At 37.3% G+C, this 26867-nt stretch overlaps 1 protein-coding gene across 1 annotated transcript; it reads right to left on the reverse strand.

The window, feature by feature from the left end:
• Positions 1-1552: 1552 nt before the first annotated feature.
• Positions 1553-23885, reverse strand: FTA (farnesyltransferase A). Its single transcript, XM_088962392.1, has 5 exons — positions 23467-23885; positions 15823-15932; positions 7100-7220; positions 2504-2599; positions 1553-2266 (listed from the first exon to the last, which is right to left on the reverse strand). The coding sequence occupies exons 1-5, from the start codon at positions 23695-23697 to the stop codon at positions 1826-1828; spliced, it is 999 nt and encodes a 332-aa protein (XP_088818518.1). The 5' UTR covers positions 23698-23885; the 3' UTR covers positions 1553-1825.
• Positions 23886-26867: the final 2982 nt, after the last annotated feature.

A 26867-nucleotide genomic window follows, 5' to 3' on the forward strand; every position in this document is an offset into this window, starting at 1 on the left:
CTCAATCACACATATTCGATTTTAATTTAGGTAATAAGATCAATTTCTGGGAGGATCTTTGGATGGGTGAAGCCCCTTTAAAGGTTTCTTTCCCTTCTTTGTTCACCCTTTCTGCTCTCAAGTGTAAGCCAATTTCTGAGTTTCTACTCCCCTCTCCCTTGGCTAATGGGCTTGGGTGGAATTTAGGTTTTCGTAGAAATGTGAGGGACACTGAGTTAGGCATTGTTTCAAACTTTTACACATTCTTGAAAGGGTTTTCCTAGACCTAAGTAAACAAGATGATAGAATTTGGACTCTACATCCTTCTAGGGTTTTCAGTTGTGCTTCTTTTTACAAGTCGTTGTTTGTGCCTTCTCAACCAATTACTCCCTTTCCAGTCAAAGAGATCTGGTGTCATCCGATTCCCCCCAAAGTGAGTGTTTTTTATTGGGAGGTCTTCCATGGTGCGATCAACACTTGTGATATTTTACAAAGGAAGAGACCTGGATGGTGCCTCTCCCCAAATTGGTGAATTCAATGGTGAATCTGCTCTTCACTTGTTCATTTCCTGTCCATTTGCTTGTGGTATTATGGGTCGGTTCTTTTCTCTTTTTGGGTGCAACTGGAATACTCTAGACAGATTGGACAAGTTGTTTGATAGATCCACTTTCAACTGGCCAAAAAGGAGGGAAAGACTGATGTGGAGGTGTACAAGAGCAACAATAATATGGACCCTATGGGAAGAAAGAAATAAGTGTATATTTGAAGAAAAGAAAAGAAGCAATGAAGCATTAATTGAAGGGATCTTGGCAAAACTGGCCTTCTGGATAAAGACTTTGGAATGATTCTCAGATTTCTCTATTGATGATATATTAAGGAACTGGAAAACAATTGCAACCTCAACTTCAGCTAAGCGGAAGACACTAAAGGACTAGGAACCCCCAGAGGTAGGTTTCCTGAAATTAAATTTTGATGAAAGTAGTTTTGGGAACCCAGGGCCCTCTGGAATAGGAGGGGGTTCTAAGGAATGAAAATAGAGTGATCTTGGGAATGTACTCAGGCCCCATTGGAGTGTGTGACTCTAACAACAGAATTGAAGGCAGTACTTTAAGGGATGCAAAAATCTTTGGAAATGGGGTTTCGGAAGCTAATAGTTGAAGGCAACTCCAAAAGAGTAATAAGTTGGTTAAAGCAGAACAAGAAGATTCCTTGGTTTTTCAGAAACAAATTTAAGCATTTCAAGAGGTTCTCAAGGGATATGCAGCTGATATTTCAATGGGCTCCTAGGTCGGCAAATGGCTTAGCTGACCATCTAGCAAAGCAAAGGGTAAATAGAGCAGAGTGCTTTTGGGCTCGATTGTGGGACTGATCATCAATTTGTCTATGTATTCTATTGTTGGTAGCCGAGGCTGCCCATGTTTCTGTATTATCTTTTTTCTCTAAGAAATGAAATCTACTTTGATTACTGATCAAAATAGTAAATTGTATAAAGATTATTAATTTATAAAGTCCTTTGGAGTTCCTATAATTACAACATCAATCCGGCAACCATTCAGGCATGAAAACCATGGCATTACAAGCAGGTGGTTGGAGTTCCACCCATCGTTATCAGTAAGTTTAATCAGGTATTGTTCACAGTACACCAATTCAAGGCATTACAATACAAGTCCTTGATCTAGATCCTCTCAATTGAATGGATCAATACGGACAAATCCATCTAAAAATAAAACAAGAACACTTCATGCAGTATCCATCCCCCCTGATACCTAATATTTGAGAAGCAAATATTAAAACATGAATGATGACCAAAAGATCATACAAATCTTATGACAATACCAAATTTTCTTCAACTTTGGACAGCCCGTGAAGGAAGGTTGTTCTTACGCCATGCCCAATAGTTTGACCGCAATGAATCTACCCTTTCCAAGACAGAACAAACAGTCTTTGCCAAGTTTGAATCTGGTGTAGCTGAGTTTGAAGTTCTTAGAGACTCAACCACGCTTTTGAATTCCTGATCTGGTTGGAAACCAAGGCAGAGAAGGTCCAAAAGCAAGCTCAAAGCAAATACACAGTTCATGCTGGTACTCAAAACCTTCAGGCATACTGAAACCACCTGGGGGTCACTTAACAATAATGAAGCGTCACCTTTATATAAACCTCGAAGGTATCTCCATGGACTCTCATTGTCGGGGTTGGCTAGAATGGCTTCAACAGTGTAGCGTACTTCAGACTCTCTCATGGCTTGTAGACCTCCCAATAGTGGAGACCTTGTTATTACAAAATATCTCTGTTACAGTAACACAATTACAATATACCCGTTAGCAATTGCAGTCATTTGTCAAGCACATGTCATGCATCTTATAGAAGAGTGAAAATACGATGAATACAGTTCACAGGAATACAAATTTGATACGAATGATAAGCACAAAAGGATGTTGAGAGAACCATGGTAAATGCTCCACCATGAAGGCACATAGCTATTATAACATATCCAGCAACATCTCCTACAAGTTTTCAGCCTTACCTGATTCCAAGCAGAATTGTTAAAAATATCTTCTTCAATGAGCTTCCCACAGTAGTCAAGTTCGTCTTCCCATCCACCTAACGCCTGAAGAGACCACTGCATGGAATGATATTACTTCAGTCTCGTATTGCACATTCATATAACAGTAGTTTTTGAATCAGCTTCTCAAAAAACAAACAAAAGAATGAATGTATGCCTCATGGCCAGTCCCCAAGGCAATGGAATATGAATATGATAAAATAATGGCAGTAACATTGCTCCCAAAGGCAATGGAATATGATAAAATAACAGCAGATATGATCCATGGATCCAGCAAGAAACATTTAAAATTTCCTACAGTGCTGCCTTTAAAACTTAAAAATAGCTTTAAGTAGCCTTAGTTTTGAATTTGAAAAGGAATCAAATTATATGGTGAAAAAAAAAAAACCTAATCATCTATTGATCAAAAAAAAAAAAAAAAAAAAAACCTAATCATCTATACCTATGTCACTGATCAAGATTTACAAAAATATCATGGATTAATTGATTTTTTTAAAATAAGAAATATTATTTTGATAGATAAATACCATTGTAATATAGAAAACAGATGGAGAAGCTGCCTCAGAAATAGCACATGGAAACAACTTAAATGAAAAACAATAGCAGGAGCCTTTATGAGCTCCCTACTACATAGAGAAGGAAGAATAGAAGATAATATTGCTTCAGTGATTCCTAAAATGGTCCTGTTTGATTCCACCTAACTGCTTGAGTATCCCAGTCCATCAAAAAAGAGTCTTCTGTAAGTATCCCAAACACTTCTACAGAGGAATTCTTCAATTCCTTTCTTTCCAAAAAGAGAATAGTGCAAAAGGGAACAAGTTCCATAGTATTTTCCCTCTTGCACTGAAGCCCTCTTTCCATGAGGAAATGAACCTTGCCAGGTCCTCCAAATGTACTCATTTCAGAGAGAGAGAGAGAGAGAGAGAGAGAGAGAGAGAGAGAGAGAGAGATTATATTCAAAGACATTAGTAAGTCATTTAACCAAAATGAATCAAGCTTATTCATCTCTTTGTTGACAAGATCATTGGTAAGAATTATATTCAAGACTGCCATCAACATGAAGAAAGACACTTCACAGGGATACAGGTATTCCAAATCCATCACCATGGAAATAAGTTTTAATTGCTTCTCCCATGAGAGAGAATGGCAGATGAGAAAATACCAATCCTACTTTTTTGTCCATATTTGACCATCATCCATGGCCAGTTGTAAGCAACAATGTTTTAGAGTCTCCAATAGAGCAACTCAAGAGTCTGCCTACCAATCATTGACATCAAAACAGAAGAGCAGCACCCAAACAATACTGGTTGGTGGTATTAATTTGGAATTTGATCATTTAATTCAGATGGATAGGGGTTTTAATGGCTATGTAGGCTAATTCAGAAGTCAAAGCCAAGAGAGTTAGAAAATTTAAAGGCTTTCTTGATTCAAGATTTGGTCAAGAGTTGACCCTATATGGATCAATCTTGATTTTGGGCCAAGATACACCAATTAGGCTTCAATTGGGTTTTGGTTTCAGATCAAAAGTTTTGTATGTGGATTAATCTTGGATATTCAGGTTAGGAAGAATTAATATGGTTTGAAGTTGACTAGGCTTAGAGTCTGATTTGACTATTGAATAGGTGTGTATTAACCCTTGTGGAGATTGATGTTAGCAGATGGGTAGGATGGTCTTGGATACATGGGGGTTAAATTGGAGCTGAGATAGCCCTAGATGGGAACAGATTGATGGATATAGGTTAAGGACCTGGAGTCTGATTTAAAGTTGAAATTTTGCTTGATAACAGGAAGGCTATGACCTTGGGTTCAGTTGGTCCATCTATTGAATAGGTGTGTATTAACCCTTGTGGAGATTGATGTTAGCAGATGGGTAGGATGGTCTTGGATACATGGGGGTTAAATTGGAGCTGAGATAGCCCTAGATGGGAACAGATTGATGGATATAGGTTAAGGACCTGGAGTCTGATTTAAAGTTGAAATTTTGCTTGATAACAGGAAGGCTATGACCTTGGGTTCAGTTGGTCCATCTATGATATTCCGAGAAGAATGAAAACCAGGCCTGGGTTGGGTTGTTCTAAATCTCAGGAGGCAACTGTAATAGGGGCTTTTAAGTTTGAAAAGGATTTGATTTCCTTTGTATCAGAAACCCATTATAATGTTAACTTCATTAAGCTAGTGAATTGATTACTGATTAGTGATTAAAAAAAAAAAAAAATTGAGGCAACTAGATTCAAACCTAAAGGCAACTAGAGAAAAAGATTGTACCTAATATAAACTAAGAAGGCATCTAGATTAGATTGATCCTATTTAGGGTGGTTCTAGAGGGATTAAAACTAAGGTTTGAAACCTAAGGGGGACACAGGAATCAATCCTATGGTCTACTAAAAAAGTGAGCTGAGTTGAACCTCTAGACTATGCTTGAGTTGTGTTAAGGGTAAGGAGGCCTATTGGGTTTAGGAAGGGTCCTGGAGTAGACTCTAGGCTAGAGATTGCACCTACAGGTAATTTTAGAGTGGGTTGAACTGGGGTTGTGCCTAGAATAGCTGAGCAGGTTAATAGAGCTAATTGGAATAATTGAACCTAAGGGCAATTAAATTAGGATTTTGAAGAAAATTGGATCTAACTGATCCTATATGGAGATGGTTATGGCTGGACAAAACTGGATAAAAGTGGAAAAATATTAGATAACGTATGAATTTAGATTTACAATAAGCCAATTCGACCCAAGCTTACGAAAATTATGACCCCTTTCTGTTGAGAGAGCTGTTTTATGTTAAGTCTTGGGAGGCAGGGTAATCTAGTAATTACCAAAAGAAAATAAGGGCACTCCAGTCCTAAAATTATCATAAACAGGGGCATTATTGTACTTGCACTTATTCTCTATTAATATATATATATATGCTGACTTTCTTAGAGAGATTAGACTCTAATCTTCTCTTCTAAGAGAGGTTCGCCTGTTTTCTCTTGCCTAATCTCTCTCTCTCTCTCCCTTTCTGTTGAGAGAGCTGTTTTATGTTAAGTCTTGGGAGGCAGGGTAATCTAGTAATTACCAAAAGAAAATAAGGGCACTCCAGTCCTAAAATTATCATAAACAGGGGCATTGTTGTATTTGCACTTATTCTCTATTAATATATATATATATATATGCCGACTTTCTTAGAGATTAGACTCTAATATTCTCTTCTAAGAGAGGTTCGCCTGTTTTCTCTTGCCTAATCTCTCTCTCTCTCTCTCTCTCTCTCTCTCTCTCTTCCTGGTCTGAATACTAATACAGCTCTGCTCCACTTTCAAAATTCAAATCATTACAATACAGCCCAGAAAAGTTGCATCCTGTCAGTCCCTAGTTTAGATAAAAAACAAAAACTAAAAAGGTGAAAAGGCATTTAGATTTAGATTTTTTTTTTGTTTTTTTCTGAACTCTAAATCAGTGTTTTAAAAGGTGTCCTCCAGGTGAGGCGCTCCCAAAATGCCTTGAGGCATATGCCAGAGACACTGACACCTCTGAGGCGTACGCCTCATATGCTTTTTTCATGAGGCGTGCTAGAGGCGTACGCCTCATAAGCTTCATGCACATCTTATATAAAAAACACAGAAAAAAAAAGAAAAAAAAAGGAAAGGAAAAGAAAGGGAAGGGGAAAAAAAGAAAGAGAAGAAAAAAAAAAGAGAAAAGGAAAGGGAAGAGAAGAAAAGATAAGAGGAAAGAAAGTGGTTTGCCCCCTGCCCCTTTGGCTGGGGGGCCCCCCCTTTTCAATGCAGCCCTTTCAACTAATGTTATGCATCTTTATTCATCTTAATATAAAAGATTTTTATTAAAAATAAAGAAAAAATGAGATCCCCCCTTCCTCTTCATCCTCCTCCCCTTCCTCCTTCCTCCTAAACCCCCCCCCCTCTTAAGGAGGCTTACGCCTCCTTGTGTTCGGGAGGCTTATGCCTCTTGCATTCTGAACTACACCTCATGCCTTGGATCACGCCTCCATGTTTTAAAACATTGCTCTAAATGTCTTAACTCATTGATTAGATTCAAAGATCAAATTATTTGTGCCATTGCCATTTGTAAGTATTAACTTATATGAAATGATGTCATTAAAAATACTCTGGTTCAACTTTTATGGCCTGCATGGAAACCAAGGCAGGTATTGGCATCATATAGTATAGATAATGTAAAATTCAAAATGTTTCATAAAGGAAAAAAATGTCATCCATAATGATAAATTTGGAAAAAATAATGACTTTAAATAGAAAAGAATCATATTTTTTTGAGAAAATTTAACCAGAATTTAAAATAGAAAAGAATCATATCAAAACAAATTTTTGTTTGATATCTATAAATATGTAAATTTAAAACCTTATATTGATCAAATAAAAAATTGGGGAACATGTCAAGATACATTTTAGTAATGTTTCACGTTTTTACCTATGAAAATGAAAATATTAGGAAGTACTTAAACATTTTGAACCATGTAGAATACTCATGCTTAATGTTCCCAACTTGTTCACATGCCAATTTTCAAAAGATAAGCCTGCAACCTAGTGAAAAAAAATGCATTGCAGTTATACCTGCCTATGAGACCAGGCATGATAGTGCTTAGCATCAAGTGAAAGGACCTTCCTGGTGAAATCAAGTTCCAACTCTGTAGCTTTAGTTCCCAATTTCTCTGCAACCCAGCGCCTATGATGCCTGCAGAAATCCATCATTAGGATTAATATATAAATTTATAAAAAAAAATGAAGAAAAAAGGTAGCCATCCATCCTTCATGTCCTGAGTACAAATTGCCAACCTACCTGACCCACCCCCAAAAGCTCCTTGAGAAACAAAAATAGTATATTCCTTTAGATAGATTAACATGATCCAATCAGAAAACTCTAGTTTCAGTAAACAGCTCCAATTATAGATTCAAGGGGAAAAAAGATGCATCTAGTTCATGACACAAAGTGTATCATTTCTTTTTCTGAATAAGTAAACAATAGGGGGGATACACCCATTGAGATTGTTAGCCTCAGCTATCCCCCTAAAGACTTATAGTTGTATTACAAGTTGTGACAGAGTGGATATACATTTAAGGATTTGAGGGCAAGACATAGGTTCAGAGCACATGGCGAAGGTGATCTCGCATAGCTGAATGAACTTCTTATTGATATCTCGCACTCCATATGAGTATCGCAGAGAGTCAGCCTCGCAAAGCTAAAAACAAGCCTTTTCAGGGGTGTCAGCACTCGATTTTTTATACCTGACCAGGCCATATTAATTTCTCCAAAACACCTAAAAACCCCCAAGCAAACCAAGTTCTAGCCCAGAATCCTATAAATCCACCATTAGACCCATAGCCCTACCATGTGAACAAACCCATCCACCCGATACAAACTATCAAAATACTCTTGCATGCCAGTTCAGGGTGAAATTAAACTTTGATAGAAGCTCCTTGGGTAATCCAGGCCAGCCAGGAGTTGGGGGTCTTTTCAGAATTGAGGAAGAAAAGTATTGGCTCTTTACTCGGGCCTGATTGGAATAGAAGATTCCTTGAGGGCAGAAGTCATGGCCTTGCTCCAAGGCCTGAGATTGGTGAAACAATGGGGAATGCAATAATTAGAAGTGGAAGGAGACTCCAAGATGGTATTAGGGTGGATGCAATCTGGAAACTTGGGAGTATGGTCACTTAGATAGCCTCTAAGAGAGATTATTAGCTTAGCAAGGGAGATTAGGGTGCATTTTAAATGGGTAAGGTCAGCAAATGGAATGGCTGACACTTTAGCTAAGCAAGGAGTTACTAGGGAGGCTTTGTTTTGGGCTTGTTTGAAAGGTTCTTGTTCTAATGTTCCACCCATCATGTGGGTGGTAAAATTGTAATTGTACTTTATTTAAATTCATCAATGAAAGTTACTATTTCCTATCAAAGAAGATAAAAAGCCCTTATATGCCGAATAACCCTAAACTCTCACTCACCATCTAATATAGAGGCTGCAGTTAAACCTGTTCATGGGCTAGGTAGCCCGACAGGCTGACCCGGCCCAGCCCATACTAAATTGGGCTTGGACAAAATTTTAAGCCTGTGGGCTCGGGCTTCCCAAATAAGCCTAGCCCGAGCCCGAGCCCGACCCAATAATATTAAATATATAACAGAAATACGATATATAATATATAATTAATATGTTATAAAATACCTATAAAAGTCAGGCTTCAGGCTTTATAAAGGGTTGGGCTTGGGCTCAAGATCTAGGCCCGATGGTCGAGCCGGGCTCGGGCTCACGTCTAGTAATTTTCTGTTTATAAAGAAGCAAAGCCCGGCCTGGCCCATGAACAGGTCTAGCTGCAGCACTTAATTATGAAGAAACACATGACAAATCTAAAAGGAACAAGAAAGTGAAGCATTCACGTTTTAATTTTGTTTTGATGGTTTCGTAGGTTGTTTCTCAGTCAGTTAATGATTTGTAGTAGATTGTTATTGTTAGGAAGAGTCCTACAGGGCATATAGCTATTAGATAAGGTTGTTTTTGCTTTCTGTACTATTTTGGGACGGGCATTTTTATAATTTCAGGGTTTTATTGCTTGCCAACCTAAACAGAACCCCTATATAAGAACATTATTAGCTGCTGTTCAAAAAAGAAGGAGGATATTCAATTACTTCAAGCTTAAAAAAGTCGCAGTTTCTTTCTTCACTCTATTTTCTTTCTTTCCCTTGAATTTCTTGAACAGTTTGGATGATTTTTGCTGTAAAGATCACTAGAACAGATCTGTTAGACCTGTTCTGCATTAGGTCGTGAGCCTGAATTTTCTCTCAGACATGGCCCACAACAATGCTTCCAATGATGCATCTGAGATTCTCTCAGCCATCGGAGAGTTACAACAGCAACAAACAGCATTCATTCAAGGTTTAGAAACTGCTATTAGGCAGTTGACCGAAGCAATCACTAGGACTAATCTTCAGCCACCTAGTACAACCCTGACCCAAGAAGAAACTAGGAGTTTGCCTGTAGTACAACCCTGACCGAAGCAATCACAAGGATGATGTAGGGCCATGGTCTATAAATCAGCTAACCGGTCCCCCGACCTCACAAATGGTGTGTCAATATCACCGTCTTGAATCTTTTTCTCTAACGAAGTGGCAGTATACCTCAATATATTTTTCCCTCCCATGAAAAACAGGATTTGATGCAATATGAAAGACAGCCTGATTATCACAATGCAAGTGCATAGGAGTCTTCATTGGAATCCCAATTACTTGAAGAAGATTCTTAGGCCCTGTTCATTTACCGGTAAATAAGAGAGGGGAAGTTGGTAATGGGTATCTCTTTCCCATTGACCAACTTTACAATGTTCTTTTTGCATTAGTTATTGGGCCCCACGATAAAGAGATCTTAATTTATCTAGGCAAAACTAACCCATCTCCCAGGTGGGTAACTTTCCCACTAGGGGGAAAAGTTTATAAAACATGATGGGACAAGTTTGCCCTTTTCACATTAGCTTTTTATGGGTAAAAAGGTCACTACATTACTTACTTAGGAACCAAAAGAACATGGGCAAGTGTTACCCAAGAAACATTTACCTAGGTAAGTGAGAAATTTGTAAATGAACAAGGCCTTAAGCCACACTAATTCTCCTGTTGCTTGACTTGTGGCTCTATACTCAGCTTCAGCACTTGATTTAGCCACAACGTTTTGTTTCTTGCTCTTCCAAGAAATAAGATTACACCAAAAAACATACAATACCTTGTTGTTGACCTCCTATCCATTGGCGATCCAACCCAGTCAACACTTGTGAACCCAAACATAGTCAATAAATGACCATAATCTTTATAGATGATTCCCATACCTGGTGATCCCTTAAGGTACTTCATGATTCTATACACAACTTCAAGATGTGGGACACACGAAGAGCTCATAAACTAATTTACAACACCCACTACAAAACAAATGCTTGGATGGGTGATAGTGGCGTAATTCAGCTTGGTCAAGTAATTCAACCCCGATTTTAAAATAAATCCCCATCCCGGATACAATCCCCGTTGGGGAACGAGGAACCGAATCCCCAAAATTTTTAATTAATACTATTTTTTGAAAAATAAATTTACTTAAAATAAAGGAAAGTTTTAAAATATATATATATATATATATATATATATATATTTTAAATTATTTTTTATAGGTAAAAATTCATTATCAGCAAAAAGATAAATGTTTGTTACAAGAACCACAAGGGGAGGCACGAGGTGCAGCCTCACTCTTTAAAAGAAAACAACACTAAAATTACAATTGGGCCCAAAACAACTGATCCCCAATTACTCCTTGCTTGGCTAGATAGTCAGCAAATGCATTAGCCTCCCTTCCCACCCAATGTATAGTAAAATTCATATGTTGTGTTACCCATTTGAATTTCTTCATTTCATTTCTATAACACCATATCACTGAGTCTAGGTCTTTAAGCCAACCCACCACCACCTTGGAGTCTCCTTCTATCACCAAATTCTCCAAGCCTATCTCACTTGCAATCTGTATACCTTGTAGGACTGCATACAGTTCAGCCCTTAAGTAGTCTCCATTCCCCATCGGTCCTGAGTAGAGTGCTCTCAGATTCCCGTCCTTATTTCGTATGGTCCCTCCAATTCTAGAAAGGCCTGGGTTGCCCTGACTACTCCCATCAAAGTTCAGTTTCATAAAGCACTCAATGAGAGGTGTCCAAACCAGTCGTGCTTTACTCTTCTACATCGAACTAGAAGCCATTGCAACGATCCCCACTCCCTAATTCAGATTTAATGGGAGGTGTCCAAAACAGTCATGTTTTAAATATATTTTGATATATATATAATATAATCGGGGTCAGGATGAAGCGAGGACTTCATTCCTCATCCCCGATCCCAACCCCCGGTTTGGGGATCCCTATTACCTATTAATCCCCATCCCCGACCTAATGGGGTTAGGGAGGTTGGGTACTTGGTGGCTGGGGAATATTGCCATCCCTAATTCAGCTTCCCTACAAGCCTCCTATATTGCCAAGGATCATCAACTAACTCTCCCTATTTTGAAACTAGCTTAGTGTTGGGATCCATGAGTGTAGCAATTGGTTTACATCCCATCTTGCTTGTCCCCTCAAGTAGGTCCAACGTATACTTACGTTGTGATAGAGAGATCTCTTTGGTTGATCTCATCACTTCTATGCCAATTAAATATTTCAATTTGCCAAGATCTTTAGTATGCAACCTCTCCTGTAGAAATTAGTTAAATTCACTGATGCCTTGTGAGTTACCCCTTATGATAACAATACCATCTACATAGACAACAAGAATAAAAATACCGCCATTAGAAGTTTTTTTGAACACAAAATAATTAAACTAACATTTGTGTAAGCCAAACTCCACAACTACTTCACTAAATTTGTCAAACCAAGCATGTGGAGACTATTTCAGACCATACAACGCCTTCTTTAACCTGCAAACCATACCCTTATACTCCCCTTGAGCAACAGACCTAGGTGGTTGCTTCATGAACACTTCCTCCATAAGACCACCATGTAAGAAAGCATTCTTAGCATCTAACTGATACAAGGGCCAATGATTAGTCGCAAGCAAGGAAATGACCACACAGACAGAGGTGATCTTAGCAAATGGAGAAAATGTTTGATCAAAATCTACACCAAAGTCTGAGTAAACCCTTTAGCGTTACATAAGCTTTAAGTCTCTTTATTGTATCATTAGTGTTAAATTTCATTGCATATACCCATCTACATCCCACAAGTTGCTTACTAGAAGGGAAAATAACAAAATCCCATGCCATTTTGATGAAGTGCCAACATTTCTTCTTCCAAAACTGCCCTCCACCCAAGATTAGACAAGTCTTCCTATCATAGTTGTCAAGGTGATGCCTAGGTGACAAGACGCCCTTGGAGGCTCACCTCGCCCAATTGCCAAGTAGTTTTGCATACTGCAATGACTTCAAAATCTGAACCAATAAGCAAGGGAAGAACTTAAAATTTTGTCTAATCAACACATTCTTCCCTATAACAAAAATAGGGATTCAGTCCCTATATTTTTTGAATTTTCTTTCATTTCTTCTTTTTCATCTCATAAATATGTTGATTTTCTAGACTTAAACATGAAGTTTATAATTTTCTTATGAAAATTATGGATAGTTATTAAAGAAAGTTGGTTATGGAACCTACGAAACTACCCTAGGATATGTGATTTTTACTTAAAAAAATCCATCGCCTAGGCGACAAGGCGCCCCCCTTGTCACCTAGCCTCGCCTTGGCGCCTTGAAAACTATGCTTCCTATAGGGATTTAGGGATAGAGATTGCACAAAGAGATGTAACAAAGGCAAGGACATAAGGTGATAATGACTCTGTTTTGACTAATAGGGTGCATTGTACAAGAATGATTGATTACCTTTCTGAAGGTCAATGGATAAATCAAGGTCTGAAACTGGCTGCACAACTAAAGCAACAATAGTAGCAATGGACCCACAAACAACAAGGCAGTTGATGTTGGAGTTGAAGCCAGTCACGTTTGTAGATACACTTGTTGAATAGGTGGCCTAGGTAGAGTAGTGCAAGTAGGCTCTAGAGAAGAGTCACAAAATGGACAAGAAGTGGGTGAGAATCACCTGGTGGAGAAGGAAGCGAATCAGTAAATGAGAAATACAGAGTAAATTCATGAAAGGTAATATCAGTACTAACAAAGTGACGACAAAGAGGACTATAACACTTGAACCCTTTCTATGTCTTTGAACATACCAAAAAGAATACTTAACTGCACGGGGATCAAGCTTGTAACGTTGGCGATCAAAAAGATGGGCAAAGCAAACACATTCAAAAATACGAGGTGGTAAAGAAAACAAGCGAGCATCAGGAAACAAGACAGAATGAGGTATCTTATTTTGAAGAACTGATGAGGGCATTCTATTAATGAGATAACAAACAGTAAGAACACCCCAATAAACCTTTGGCACATTCATCTGGAAAAGGAGGGCCCGTGTAACTTCTAGTAGATGGATGTTTTTGCATTCAGCCACACCATTCTGCTATGGCCTATCAACTCTTGTTGGGGGATGTGGATACCAATGATACTGCTCTTCTATAAATTGGTTTTCATCCCCGTCATTGCTTCGCAGCACTAGAGAATTCTCTTGAGATTAAGAACATAATCTCTCTTGTCCTCTACAAAGAAGATATCATCCGCATATTGAAGATGAATAATGTGGATGTTATCTTGACCGACCATAAATCCTTTGAATAAGTCCAAATTTACTGCCTTGAACATGAATGCATCAAGGATGTCGTCCAATGATCTGAATACTAGTAAAGATGATTAAAGGGGATCCTAAAATGGTGGTGGGGTAGCTGAAGGAACCAAAGTCTATGCTTTGGTGTTTTAGGGATGAAATGAAGAAATTTAAATGGCTCACTAGAAACATGGCTTTGAGGACACAATGGGTGAGGAGATCAGTCAATAGGGTGGTGGATACCTTAGCTAAGCAAGAGGTGAATAGAAATCAATTGTATTGGGTCCAGTTGTAATATGTAACCTTTTATTATGTTGGGAGAGGTGGCACCTTGTGCCTCTCTAAGGGATGCTTCTATTGCCTACTTTTATTGATTAATAAAAAAGGACATTGTGTGATGTCAGCATACTTGTAAGATTATTCCCTTTATAAATTTTAATAAAATTATTCTGAAAATTCTGACATTACCAATAATTAAAAAAAAAAAGCTTCATAGTCTAGCAAAATTTCCAACTCCAATTAGCCTTAAGAAACCATCTGCCCCAAGCACTTTAAGTACTGTACCAACACCATAGGGACCTAGAATGAATGGTCATCAAAATTGAGTTTCAAAGATCCCTAAATAGAGGAGCAACCATTCTTAAATACCTAGTTGCCTAATCTAGCACTTGACTACCATCTTGTAATCCTTTTCATTTTAATAGAATCTTTTTTTCTTTAGTATGGGTGAAAAAAAAAAACTAGCAATGAACTACCAGTGATGCAGGATGCATAAGAGTAATATTCGAGTTAGTCATGAATTATTTGGTCCTTACTAAAGCTGGAGAGAGAATTAAATTCAAGAATGTAAATGGTCAAAACAAGGGGTTTCCACAATTTTATCAAGAATGCTAAGAGTAATTTTGTGTGCATGTCATTTTCCAGCCATTAGGATCTTTTAGTCCAATCATAAATTAGCATTGTTCAAAATTGCATAAATATTGGTCAAGTTGTTCATGAGTTATTTAGTTTTTTCTTCTACAATTGTTTGAGGAGGGAAGAAGGGAAGTTGTATTCTGCTCATTTAGGCAATCACCCAACTCACCCCCACAAATTGGAATCTAAAAGTATTCAATTCTTTTTCTATAAAATTTTTTCATCAATAGCAGTAATCAAGTTTAGTCCTAAATGTACTATTCATGTTTTTCTATATAAAACAGATCAGCACAACTTCATCAAGAATGGGATGTGGTTATATAACAGCTTCCTATGCCCAATAGTCAGAATTCCCCAAATATACAAACATAGTTTTCAAGGCACCAAGGCGAGGCAAGGCGATAGGGGATGCCTTGTTGCCTAGTCACCTAGGCGATGGATTTTTTCTGTAGAAAACATAGATCCTAGGGTAGTTCCCCAGGTACCATAACCATATTTCCTTAATAATTATTCACAATTTTCATAAGAAAAGTATAGAGTTCATGTTAAAGTATAGAAAATCAACATATTCATGAGAAGAAAAAGAAGGAAAAGAAAATTCAAAAAAATATAGGGGCTGAACCCTTATTTTTGTTATAGGAAAAGAAGAAAAGAAAAAGTAGTAGAAAATGTGTTGATTAGACAAAATTTAAGTTCTTCCTTACTTATTGGTTCAGGTTTTAAAGTCTTTGGGGGTTCAATACAGCATTTAGCAATGTTTATATTGATTAAACCCTAACAAATAAGAAAAATAATAAAAAGAAATTAGTATATAAACACATAAAATAAATATTTTAGTTTAATAGTGCCTATTTTATAATTATAATGTCAAAAAATAAAGAATAAAAAAGTATTTATAATACATAGTACAAAACTGCTTGGCAATTAGGCGAGGCGAGCCTCAAAGGGCGCCTTGTTGTCTAGGCGTCGCCTTGACAACTATGTATACAAATTAGAAGGAAACATTGGCTTATACCAGCCTTCAAAATGTATCCTAGCCTTTTACCTTAAGCACATATGGACAAGCATGTGCACACACAAATGCATGCACACTCAACCACCTACCCACACACATGCACAGATAAAAATGACAAATTCATGCCTATCAAGCCTCACCATATCTGATAATTTTTGGAGTTACTCTTGGCAATACGTTCAATGAAGTCCAATTCATTATGTAAGTCAGCATTAAGTGTTTCAAGTATGAGACGCCTGAAATGCCAGACCTGTAAAAAAAATATAGTAAAGGTTAGTGGCAAGATACAAAGGAAACCATGCAGTGGTTAACATTCACAAGACTAGAAAACTTCAGAACTCAGAAGATGCCGTGATCTATGGATCACTGTCAAGAATTAAGAGAACATGAAAATGCCAAATGGTTCCCTAATAAATGCATTAGTGGTTACAGATAACACTTCCATTGTGACCATATTGATTGGAATTAATAGATTTAAAGAGATGTATCATTTTTTTATAGACTTGCACATCAAGAGCATTCTTTTTATTGGAATTAATGGGCCAAGGAGGTAATACTGAACTTTGCTATAAATAGTAAACATGCGATTACGTGAGTATTTGGTTTATCAATTTTTGTTGCTGTGATAATAGCACTTAACTTTAATTTATAATTCATTAGATAAGAATCTAGTTTATTCCCTAACTTTTCAACTAAGAGTTTTTGCAAGAAAAGTCATAGGAGGGAAAGGATTCCCCCTTCCAAAAAATTCAGTCATAGGAGGGTAGCCAAGGCTACCTAAAATCTGTAACTTTTCACTTAATTAATAAAGTTTCTGTTGCTGATCATATATTATAATGAGGCCTTATCAGGCTACATCTTCATTCAAAACATAAAATTTTAATTTTTTTATCAATACCCAAAATATAAAAGTTACTCCAATTGTCTTCTCAGAAATGCTCTAAAAAGGGAAAGATAGTTAAAAGTTAGAAAAGTATTCATTATTTATGACAAGAATCTTCTATTATTCCTATTGAAAATGAAGATGCTTCACCTTTCAATCATAATACTCAACAATACACAATCTCATAGGTCGCATTGCAGCCCTTGTTCTGCAAATGTTATTCATCCCAGTGGTTGAGATTCTCAACAGATTGCTTAAAATAATCAATGACAGAAGCCTTGTTACAGGATTTGGAGTGGGAAGGGAAGAAAAATTTATCTAAAATCTGCAATCTGTAGATGACAATATCATCTTGGGGAAATACATGAGTGGAAGATTTCAGAAACTTGAAAGTCATTTTAAAAATAGTTGAGAGAGTATTGAGGTTGAGGATTAACCCACCTAAATGCAGTTTAGCAGAGATAACATGGAACAAGCTTAAGCAGAGTATGTGGGTACTCTTAAGTTGTTGAATGGCTGCATAGCCCCATACGTCTCCCCTTTCAATAAAACTCAAGGTCTGATTTTTTTTTATATGTAATCATAAAGAGGTTCTCAGAAAAGCTAGTGACAGAGAAATTTTTTTTTTATTGGAAATGGTAACTTCATTAAATAACTTTCCAGATTTAAGTACAGCTGTCAACCCCTAAGTAGGTGTTGAGCCCCAGTTATCTTTCTTACAAAACTGCCCAGAACATACTCTCCCTCACAGTCCCTTGTTTAGCCAACGTGTCAGCTGATCTCCTTGTCCATTTGAAGCATGCACCGATCTCCCTTAGAAAAAGAATTACATCTTGTTAAGGGGGAAGGACTACACACATTAAGTCCAGCTAGGCAAATCTGCCAGTGCATGTGATATTATTATTCAAAGCCTTGATAAAAGTGATAAAAAGAATTGAAAGAATCATTAGGGATTTCAGAACCAGGCATTAACATCAGGGAGACACCTAGAAATATCATCTTGTAATCTGAATAAGTGTATGCAAAAGAAAGGTGTATCATGGTTTTAAATGTCCATAAATTTCCTAATATTTCCACAACATATTTCCATTTCCATGGGTAGCAACACAAAATTTTACTGGAATCAACATATTCGCCAGTGAACACCAGCACTATGGAGCACAAATGATAGTATAATGACATAAGTCAGTGACAATATTGTAGATATGTGAAGTAGCAATGATATTGCCCACCTAATGTACATGACTACCAGTTTGAGTGAGTTTGATATCCATTTAAAAATTGAAGTTAAATATTAGTTTTTGTTTGTATAATAGATTATCTGTTTAATCTATTAGAATCATTTGCATTTTCTGAGTTCAAGTTTTGCTTGAACTCATTCTATCATGTAGTTTTGAATCTTAAGGTTTACAAGACAACTTCACAACGTATTACTTTGACTATAATGTTAGTTTCTTAGCTTTGTTTAATGATTTGGAGCAAGATAATAATTTAAAAAGGTGTACCTATGCTTCTTTTATCATTTTATATTTTTGCATATTTTACAATGTTTCCAGCATGTCTATAATTTTTACAATACATGATATTTCCAACATATCTGACATGTTTCCTATATTTGGACAACCGACATTTCTACTGACACCAACATTTTAAACCTTAAGGTGTATGGGTTCCAGAGCTAGGTCAATCAAGAGATTAAAATACGGCATTACTTTGAGAGAACATTGTAGAGGTTTCCTCCAAAAGAACATTCCCAGTAGACCTCAATTATCATGAGTAAATATCATTAGAATGACTTGGATTAAGTCCTGCCTTGCACCTGCAGGTAGGGTAACATTGCTTAGCCCTTGGAGGTCCTTACTAGCAGGCTAAACTTTGTTTTAGACCCATTAAATACCCTTTTGAAGTAAATAGAAATTTTGATTAAAAATAAAGGTTACATGTTTCAGTGAAGAGCTATTAGCCTCTTACCATATAAACAAAATCAATTTCCAAGGTCGTATAATGGTTAGCCCTCGTATGGTTAAGTTAGCTTTCTCTTGAATCTTTAAATTCACAATGTGCTAATATCCAGTCCACAATCATCGAATGAAGATCCCATATTAATTTGCCTCTAGATCTTATATTGTCTTAAAAAATACACCTTTCTCTCTAAACTCCCACGAAGGTGCATACCCCTAATGTGGATCTCCTGTTATCCAGACAACCTGCCCAATCTGCATCTATATAGGACTCCAGTCCCATGGTCTGAGAATAGAATTCCTATGCCCGGATATAGGTACGCATAGGGGTGTAAACGGTATTTGAAAATCTGATTTCGATTCGATATCTGAGTTTGACATAATCTAATCAAATTCAGATAATTCGAATATCTAATCGATCGAATTTGGATATTTATCGAATAAGGTCATATCCGAATTCGACCGATTATTTAATTCTTGTATACAATATATAAAATATTTTATATAATTTATATATATAGCAATTAAGTTATATAAATAATTTATATATTTATATACTTTATATCAATAAAATATTTATTTTATATATTTATTGATTATCTAAAATAACAATTAATCGAATTCGAATCGAATCAAATCAAATATTCGAATATTTAATCGGATTCAAATTCGGATATTGCTTGATCCGATTCGAATTCAATCCGTTTACACCCGTACGTATGCAAGTATCCTATCAAGGGCTTCCCAGTGTTGAACCCAAAGAGCATGCATATACTGACTCACAACACTAATAGCAAAAGAAATGTTTGGGCATGTCATACATAAATATAATAGTCAGACTACCATCCTTTGATATCTCTCAACATCCTTAACCAACACACTATCCAAAGCATTAATCTTGTGGTTCAGGTCAATAGGAGTATCAGTTGGTTTAACTCCTAACTTCCCAGTTTCCTACAATAGGTCCAATACATACTTCCTCTAAGAATTGAATATCCCATGCTTGGATCTTGCAACCTCAATCCCCAAAAATTATTTTAGTTCACCTAGATCCTTAATCTCAAATTCCTACTATAGTGACTTCTTGAGTGCATCAATTTCCCTTAGATCATTCTCTATAACAATTATATCATCCACATACACAATCAATAATGACACAAGTGCTTCTCTCTTCACAAAGAGAGTTGATCTAATTAGGTTTGTGTTCATCCAAAACGGACCAATGCTTCCCTAAACCTGTCAAACTATGCCTTAAGTGACTGTTTAAAACCATATAATGACTTTTTTATCCTACAAGCTTTTCCCTCACCAACATTCTCATAGAAACCGGTTGGAAGGTTTATATATACCTCCTCCTACAAATAACCATTAAACAAATGCATTTTTAACATCAAGCTGGAAGAGTGGCCATGAATAAGTAGTTGTTAGAGACAAGAAGATCCAAACTGAACTCATCTTAGCTACTAGTGCAAAAGTCTCCAGATAATCTATACCATAGGTCTATGTATACTCTTTTGCAACCGACCATGTCTTGTACCTCTCTATGTTGTCGTCTGCCCTGTACTTCACAGTGAACACCCATCTACATCCAACTGTCTCCTTTTTTGCTAGAGGATCAACTATCTCCCATGTCTAGTTCTTAATCAAAGCCTCCATTTCTTTTATCATAGTTGTTCTCTACTCAAGTTTGGAGAGAGAGTTTTACTAACATTCCTGGGTATAGACACAAAATCTAGGGAAGGAAGGCATGATAAGAAGGTGATATGGCACCGTAAGAAAGATGGTGTGAAATGCAATGGATTGTACACTTTCTCTTTCCCTTGTAGAGTGCAATGGGAAGATCAAGATCAGTTGTAACATTAGTGTTAAGTACAAAAAATGTTATCAATGGGATCAGAGGCAACAACAGGTGCAAGAGAAATACCTAGAATTGTATCAATCGAACCTAGAATCATGGATGGAATGGCAGAGATTGGTGCAGGCTCTTCCACTAGAGCATGTGTGGAGTCAACCCTCTTGCGTTGGCGCTGAAAGAACTGTGAGGCAAGCCATAGTGGATCAGGCAATGGGACTGGAGCTGATGGTGGAGCTAATGGACCAGATGAAGGAACAAGAAGAGGAACAAACTGTGAGCTCTCCTCCCCAAAACACTCCCTTGAGGAGAATCACCAAAGAAAAAGAATGTAAACTCAAAAAAGGTAATATCCATATTGACAAACCTGTTCCCCAACACTGGATCATGATAACAATACCCATTATGGTTTTGAGCATACCCAAGAGAAACACACTTCTTGACCTTAGGATCCAACTTCCTATGATGAGGACCAAGAATGCAAACAAAATAGACACACCCAAAAACTCTCAAAGGCATATGAAATATCTCACCATCTGGAAAAATATGGAATGGCACCTTAAATAGGCACATCATAATACTTCTCGCCACCTCCACAATGTGTATTTTTCCTCTCTGCCACTCCATTCTGCTACGGTGTATAAGCACAACTATTCTGATGAATCACCCCATGCTCCAAAAAATATGTAGCCAAATCCTTCTCAAAATATTCTCTAGCATTGTCTAATCTGATGCTGATTTTTTACTTAACTCTTGAGCCCACTTAGGCTTCCAATGGAGATCCCAACATGTGTCTCCAGTGTGCCCGGACCGCTAACAATGACTACACCAAAGTTTATCTTTGTCATCCACCCTCTTTTGGAAGTCACCATTCTTAAAAAAAACTCCCTCCATTTCCATTTGTACCCCCTCTGACTACCAAGGCAACTGTCTCCCCCCTGAACAATTCATCACATCTTCTACTCTTTTTAGACTAAGGCATAAACCTCCTAGATTGAGGGGAGATCTTTACTTCCTAAATTTGTACCCTGATACACTCATACATAGGATTCAGCCCCAAGAGGAAAGCAAATACTTGTTGGGAAACAAGGGACTTGTAGGCTTTTGCATCTTCATCACATTTCCAATCCACACTTTCATAATGATCCAACTCATTCAGAATTGACGTCAAATCTTAGTAATATACTGAGAGACTCCTCTCCCCCTGCTTATAAGTGGATGGTTCAGTTTGCAATTGGTATTATATTTGCATAGTGTCTCTACTCTAAAAAGGTAGATTTTGTCTATTCCCATATTTCATAAGTCGTTTCAGCCCACATGAAAGTCTTTCTCACCTATGGCAGCATAGAGACTAAGAGCCACAACATCACCATACTATTCTCTTGATCCCATCTATCATATTCAGCACTTCCAAACTTTGGCTCCTTCGCTTTACCATTGATATAACCTATCTTCCCTCTTGCAGTAATGTGGAGCTTAATTCCTTTAGACAAATCAAGGTAGTTAAGCCCATCAAAGGGAACTACAGCCATAAGGAAATTTATATCCAGCCCCCCAGTCAGTATGTTTTAACTAGCAGAAACACCAAAAGATGCAGAATCTTCAGAGAACATAATCAAGATCACTGTTCAGCTCTAAATACAGCTGATGGAAGCACAAAAGAATCACTTCTGACACAGGTTAGCCCTAGGAACACTAGAATTGCAGTCCACATAAACCACTCTACAGTCTAGAGTCTAGACACAAACAGCACTATTTGCCCCCCCCCCAACTCAATCACTACAACCACCAGGAGACAATACAACTAGTGCTGTCACATCAAAAACAGACCATACATGACCTACAGATCTCATATTCAGTCACAAAGATCACATGATCCACAAACAGGGGTTAAAAACCCACCGAAGAGAAAAGGGAGAAAGAGAAGGGAGAGAAGAAACAGAGGAGAAGAGAAGAGAACTATCAGAGTTCAAAAGCATGCTGGCGGCACCAGTTCTAATTATTATATATAGGGTGACAATAAAAAAGAGTAAAAAGACAATAGTGCCCCTGTGGCACATACTACATAAAATATTAACAGTTCTAACAATAATAAATTTTCATTGTTTATTACCCTAAAAAAATCAACCTTAGAAGTTCAAATATCAAACAGGAACTGCTTCAACGTTACAATTATTAGGACTATTGTAATGAATGGTTTAAGTTCTCATTAGTCTAGAATCTTCAATTCAAGCACTCTTGGTTTATTAGATATCCAGAAACATTACATCCTAGACATCCAAACTGGATGATTTTATGGTGAGATCTTGGAGCATCCCTAGAAATTTTACCAGAAGACCTAGATGGGCCACTAGGTGAATTTACCCCAATTTACTATCATCTAGATTGACTCCTACGGATTCTTGAGTGGGAATATAATATTCATTCCAATCATACAATGATCCAGCTTGACATAATTACTACCGAATCCAAAAGATATATACATCTCCAATGTAATTTGTTGGATTAAAAGTTAAAAGTTAAAACATGCTAAGAGTCAAACTAAAACGCCAATAAATTTATAACCCTAGTTCCAAAAGATATATACTATCATTACTTTTTACTATAGCATGGTCTTTTTGCTTGCTCTAGGTTCGAGTTAATGGAGATTGTGATAACCTTATTAGCCCATTGCTTTTCCCGAAGGCAGGTATGAAACTAGAAGTGTAGAGTATGTTACTGGATAAAGACAAGTTCTCCAAGATAGGTGGTATCAACACTCATGGTCTTTAGTCTTTACCAAACCACTTGAGTAACATCTGACCGTCAAAAGTACAATTTACGTAGGACCCAGACAAAACCACATTAAAATAATGAAACTCTGTTCTGAGTTAAAGCATTCAATGAATTTAGAACTGTTAATTTCCATTCGTGTATGAGCTAAAACAGCAAAAAGTTGGCAGAGACAAGTCCAGTTTCAACTTGGCCAAGCCCATAATCGACTCGATGAGCTTACAACCAAAGCAGAAGGCATTCAATCACAACCCACACGGAAAATTTTAATTCTTTTCTTCTCTCTCGTGATATGAAATCGAGATATAAGCATTACCGTGTAATTCCCTGCGTTCATGTCGATGGCTTCTTCAGTGAGAGCTAGCGACCGATGGGTCCTCTCGCCAGCTTGATAGACGGCTCGAAAGTAGTCCATGGTTTCCCTAAAGTCGTCAGTGTACGCTATGGGCACGACCGGGTTCGGACCGTCGTCCTGCGGGACGGGCTTCACATCCGACCATTCCGCTCTCTGGCTGAAAGGAATCCTCTCATCTTCGTCGGAGTCCATTGCGACCGGAGAACCGAATTATGGGATCAGAGTTTCTGACGAAAGGCCTCGGACAGAAACAGTGCTAGATATCAAACAGAAATAGGGTTTTCATAAGGAAAGAATAGAAAAGCAAGAGATTCTGTGCAAATGCAGCCTCCGGTTCTATGCTATTCTCTTTTTGGGTAAATTAAAAAGACCCCTTGTACGATAGGGTGAGTCACAAAGACCTATACTTTAATTTGCGACAAGGACCTCTAAACTTTAGCCGTTAGACAAAGACTTCCCTCCGTTAGCGTTCTGCAGTTTATTTCGAAAACAGATGTTCATCCGATTATTTAAAGTTTTCTAAATGTCCAAACTATCCTTTTTCTTCTCTACGTTGCATTGGCCATATTACGAATCATCTTTCACGATTTTTTCGTTCAAGTGCCATGACGGAATTCATAAACGGGCCCGACTCCAATGCCGATGCAACAATGCCGGAGCTTCAGATCTCCGACATCTCTCGATTAAAATGCAACGACATGATCGATAGTCAAGTTGGTTGTCGGTGCCATTGCAGGTGCCATGACGGAATTCATAGACAGGCCCAACTCCAATGCCGGTGCAACAAGACCGGAACTTTGGATGTCTGACATCTATCGACAAACATTTGCTCCTTGGGCTTCGCATTTAGGAAGAAAAACACCTGTCAACCAAAAATAAGTTCTGAATTAATTTTTCATGGAAAATCCATACACATTTAACTTAAATTATTGAACAGAAGCTGATTGATCATGTGACTATGATCCCATCAACTACGTTCAGAAGGATTTCACAGTCAACTTTGAGTTAAATGTGGAGTATGGGCCATGGGCTTAAAACTTAAAAGTAGTTTATTAGATATTTCAAAATTTACAGTATTAAACATGTTAGTTCTTTGCCTTCTCCAGCAACCAGATTGAAGTAGAGATCAACAATGGTGGGGCAGTTGTCATAACACCGAGAAGAGCAAAGCTTCTGTATGAAGGAACAGGACAATGATTCGGAACAATATACAACAAGACCCTGGTGCAGAGGAGGGGAATCCTTCATGCCAATCAGCAACTGATGACTGGTGATGGAACCAGATGGTGGGTTCATGCCTGCACAACCGATAGCGCCTTGTTCCGCCGGGACTTTGCCATGGCGATGACATAATTCCGGAGACTAGCATTATTGGTATTGTGAATGGCACAGATGTTCAGGAACAAGGCGATGAGTTTAAACCCCCTCTCCCAACCATAGACAAATATATCAATGCTAAATATGATGCTACAACTGTAAGGAACTTCAAACCACCCCCTCTCCCATTTATTTGACAGTTTCTTGTTGCAGGGACTGATGATATGCTGAATTCTGAAATTGCCATTTCCAGGTTATGAATGCAAAGCTTCTTCTAACGAAAGCACTTCAAGCAGAAGTCGGGTTGCCTGTGGACCAAAATATCCCTATAATAGGCTTTATTGGTAGACTTGAAGAGCAGAAAGGTTCAGATATTCTCGCAGTAGCAATTCGCAAATTCATCGGAGAGAGTGTTCAGATAATAGTCCTCGTAAGTATCATATAAGGGTAAGTCCGACTCAACTCCATTTGGGGCAGGTTCTGACAGCCCCATTTGGGCAGGTCCGATTCAACTATTCAAAGATCGTATGACAAAAGAAGGGGGGGGGGGGGGGAAACGAACTACTGAACTCTGTTTTTTTATATGTATTTCTTAGTTTCGTTTTATTGTTTCTTAAAGGAATAATCTTTTAAATGCAACAGTTAGGTTTTACGAGAGAATGGCAGAAAAAGAAAAATAAAGTAAGGTTAAGGTTAGTGAGATATGTTGGTAATTTAATGCCTTCCGTCGTAGTACAAAGAGGGTTTTTTTCAAATTAAGTGTGGAGGGTTTTGTCACTGACCTCATAGGCGCCCCACTGGCACCTCTGGGCAACCGTGAGGCGTGCATGCGAATTTCTTGTCGCTTGCACAGTTGAACGGAAGCGTTTGAATTTTAGGTTTAATTTGAAAATATAAATATAAATATATACAATATAAATACATACAAAATAATATAAAATATAAGATTTTACACTTTATATATATATTTATATTTATACTCCTCCAAACTGAGATTTGAGACACCCGAATATAACGACGTTACGTTCTATACCATTTTACGTCATGTCAACAATAAGGGCTGCAAGTCTGCAACTTGGTTGGGCTAGGTCAGGCTCGGGGCCAAACCAGGCCCAAACCTACATGTGAACCTACCATGGTTTTTAAAACCGGACCAGACCGGAAAAACCGGGACCTGACCAGTTCTGTTTTTCCCAAAAAATATTTTTTTCCCCAAAACCATTGATTTTGGTCAGCAAACTGTTGAACTAGCCGGTTAATCATTCAAACCGTTTTGACTTTTTTCAATTTTTTAATTTTTTTTTTATTTTTTCTTTTGTAAAAAATGGTTGACTTTTTGGATTGAATGGTCAAACTGTTTGAACCGATAACCGGACCCCTAACTGGTTTGGTTTTAAAAACCATGAAACTCACCTAAGCTCGAGCCCCACCAAAGTTATAGCTTGACCCGTAGGGTGGAGCCTTACAGGCTAACAATATCTAAAACTCTTACACTTTTGGGCCAGTGTTGAGATTTACCTATTCTGTCACCATTGTGTAGCCCCATCAAGTATAATAATAATAATAATAATAATAATAATAATAATAATAATAATAAGATACTATCAATGAAATGGTTGTACTGTGTTCTCTCAACTAGGGGTATTCAAATTCGATTATAAAACCAAAAATCAGATCAAACCAAACCGAATAAGTCATTTCGATTTGGTTAATTCGATTTTAAGATTTTACAAATTTCAATTTTTAGTTGTTGGTTGATTTGAGAAAAAAATTCAATCGAACCAAACCAAAAAACTAAATTAACCAAAACACAATACATATATATTCATATTTAATTATAAATATTCATATTAGTAATAACATTAATATATATTGGCATTACTATTTAGATTACTAATAATATATAATATGTATTTTAATTTTAAATGTTGATATATTTTAATAATAATTATTAATACAAATATAAAATACATTTATATTTTAGCTAACCAAATTAATCGAATTAAAAGCAAAGCGAACCGATTTAAATTCGATTCGGTTTCAAG

The sequence above is a fragment of the Nelumbo lutea genome, chromosome 1 (genome assembly GCF_056320005.1).
Source record: "Nelumbo lutea isolate HS-2025 chromosome 1, American lotus-T2T, whole genome shotgun sequence".
NCBI classification, from domain to species: Eukaryota; Viridiplantae; Streptophyta; class Magnoliopsida; order Proteales; family Nelumbonaceae; genus Nelumbo; species Nelumbo lutea.

What these genes read in the sequence shown, in the direction of transcription:
- FTA (XM_088962392.1), bottom strand. Translation starts at nt 23,697, where the DNA reads ATGGACTCCGACGAAGATGAGAGGATTCCTTTCAGCCAGAGAGCGGAA. An exon ending in TCCAAAAATTATCAGATATG is followed by an intron (nt 7,221 to 15,822) that starts GTGAGGCTTGAT and finishes GGATTTCTGCAG; the next exon opens with GCATCATAGGCGCTGGGTTG. An exon ending in ATGCCTGGTCTCATAGGCAG is followed by an intron (nt 2,600 to 7,099) that starts GTATAACTGCAA and finishes CATTCCATGCAG; the next exon opens with TGGTCTCTTCAGGCGTTAGG.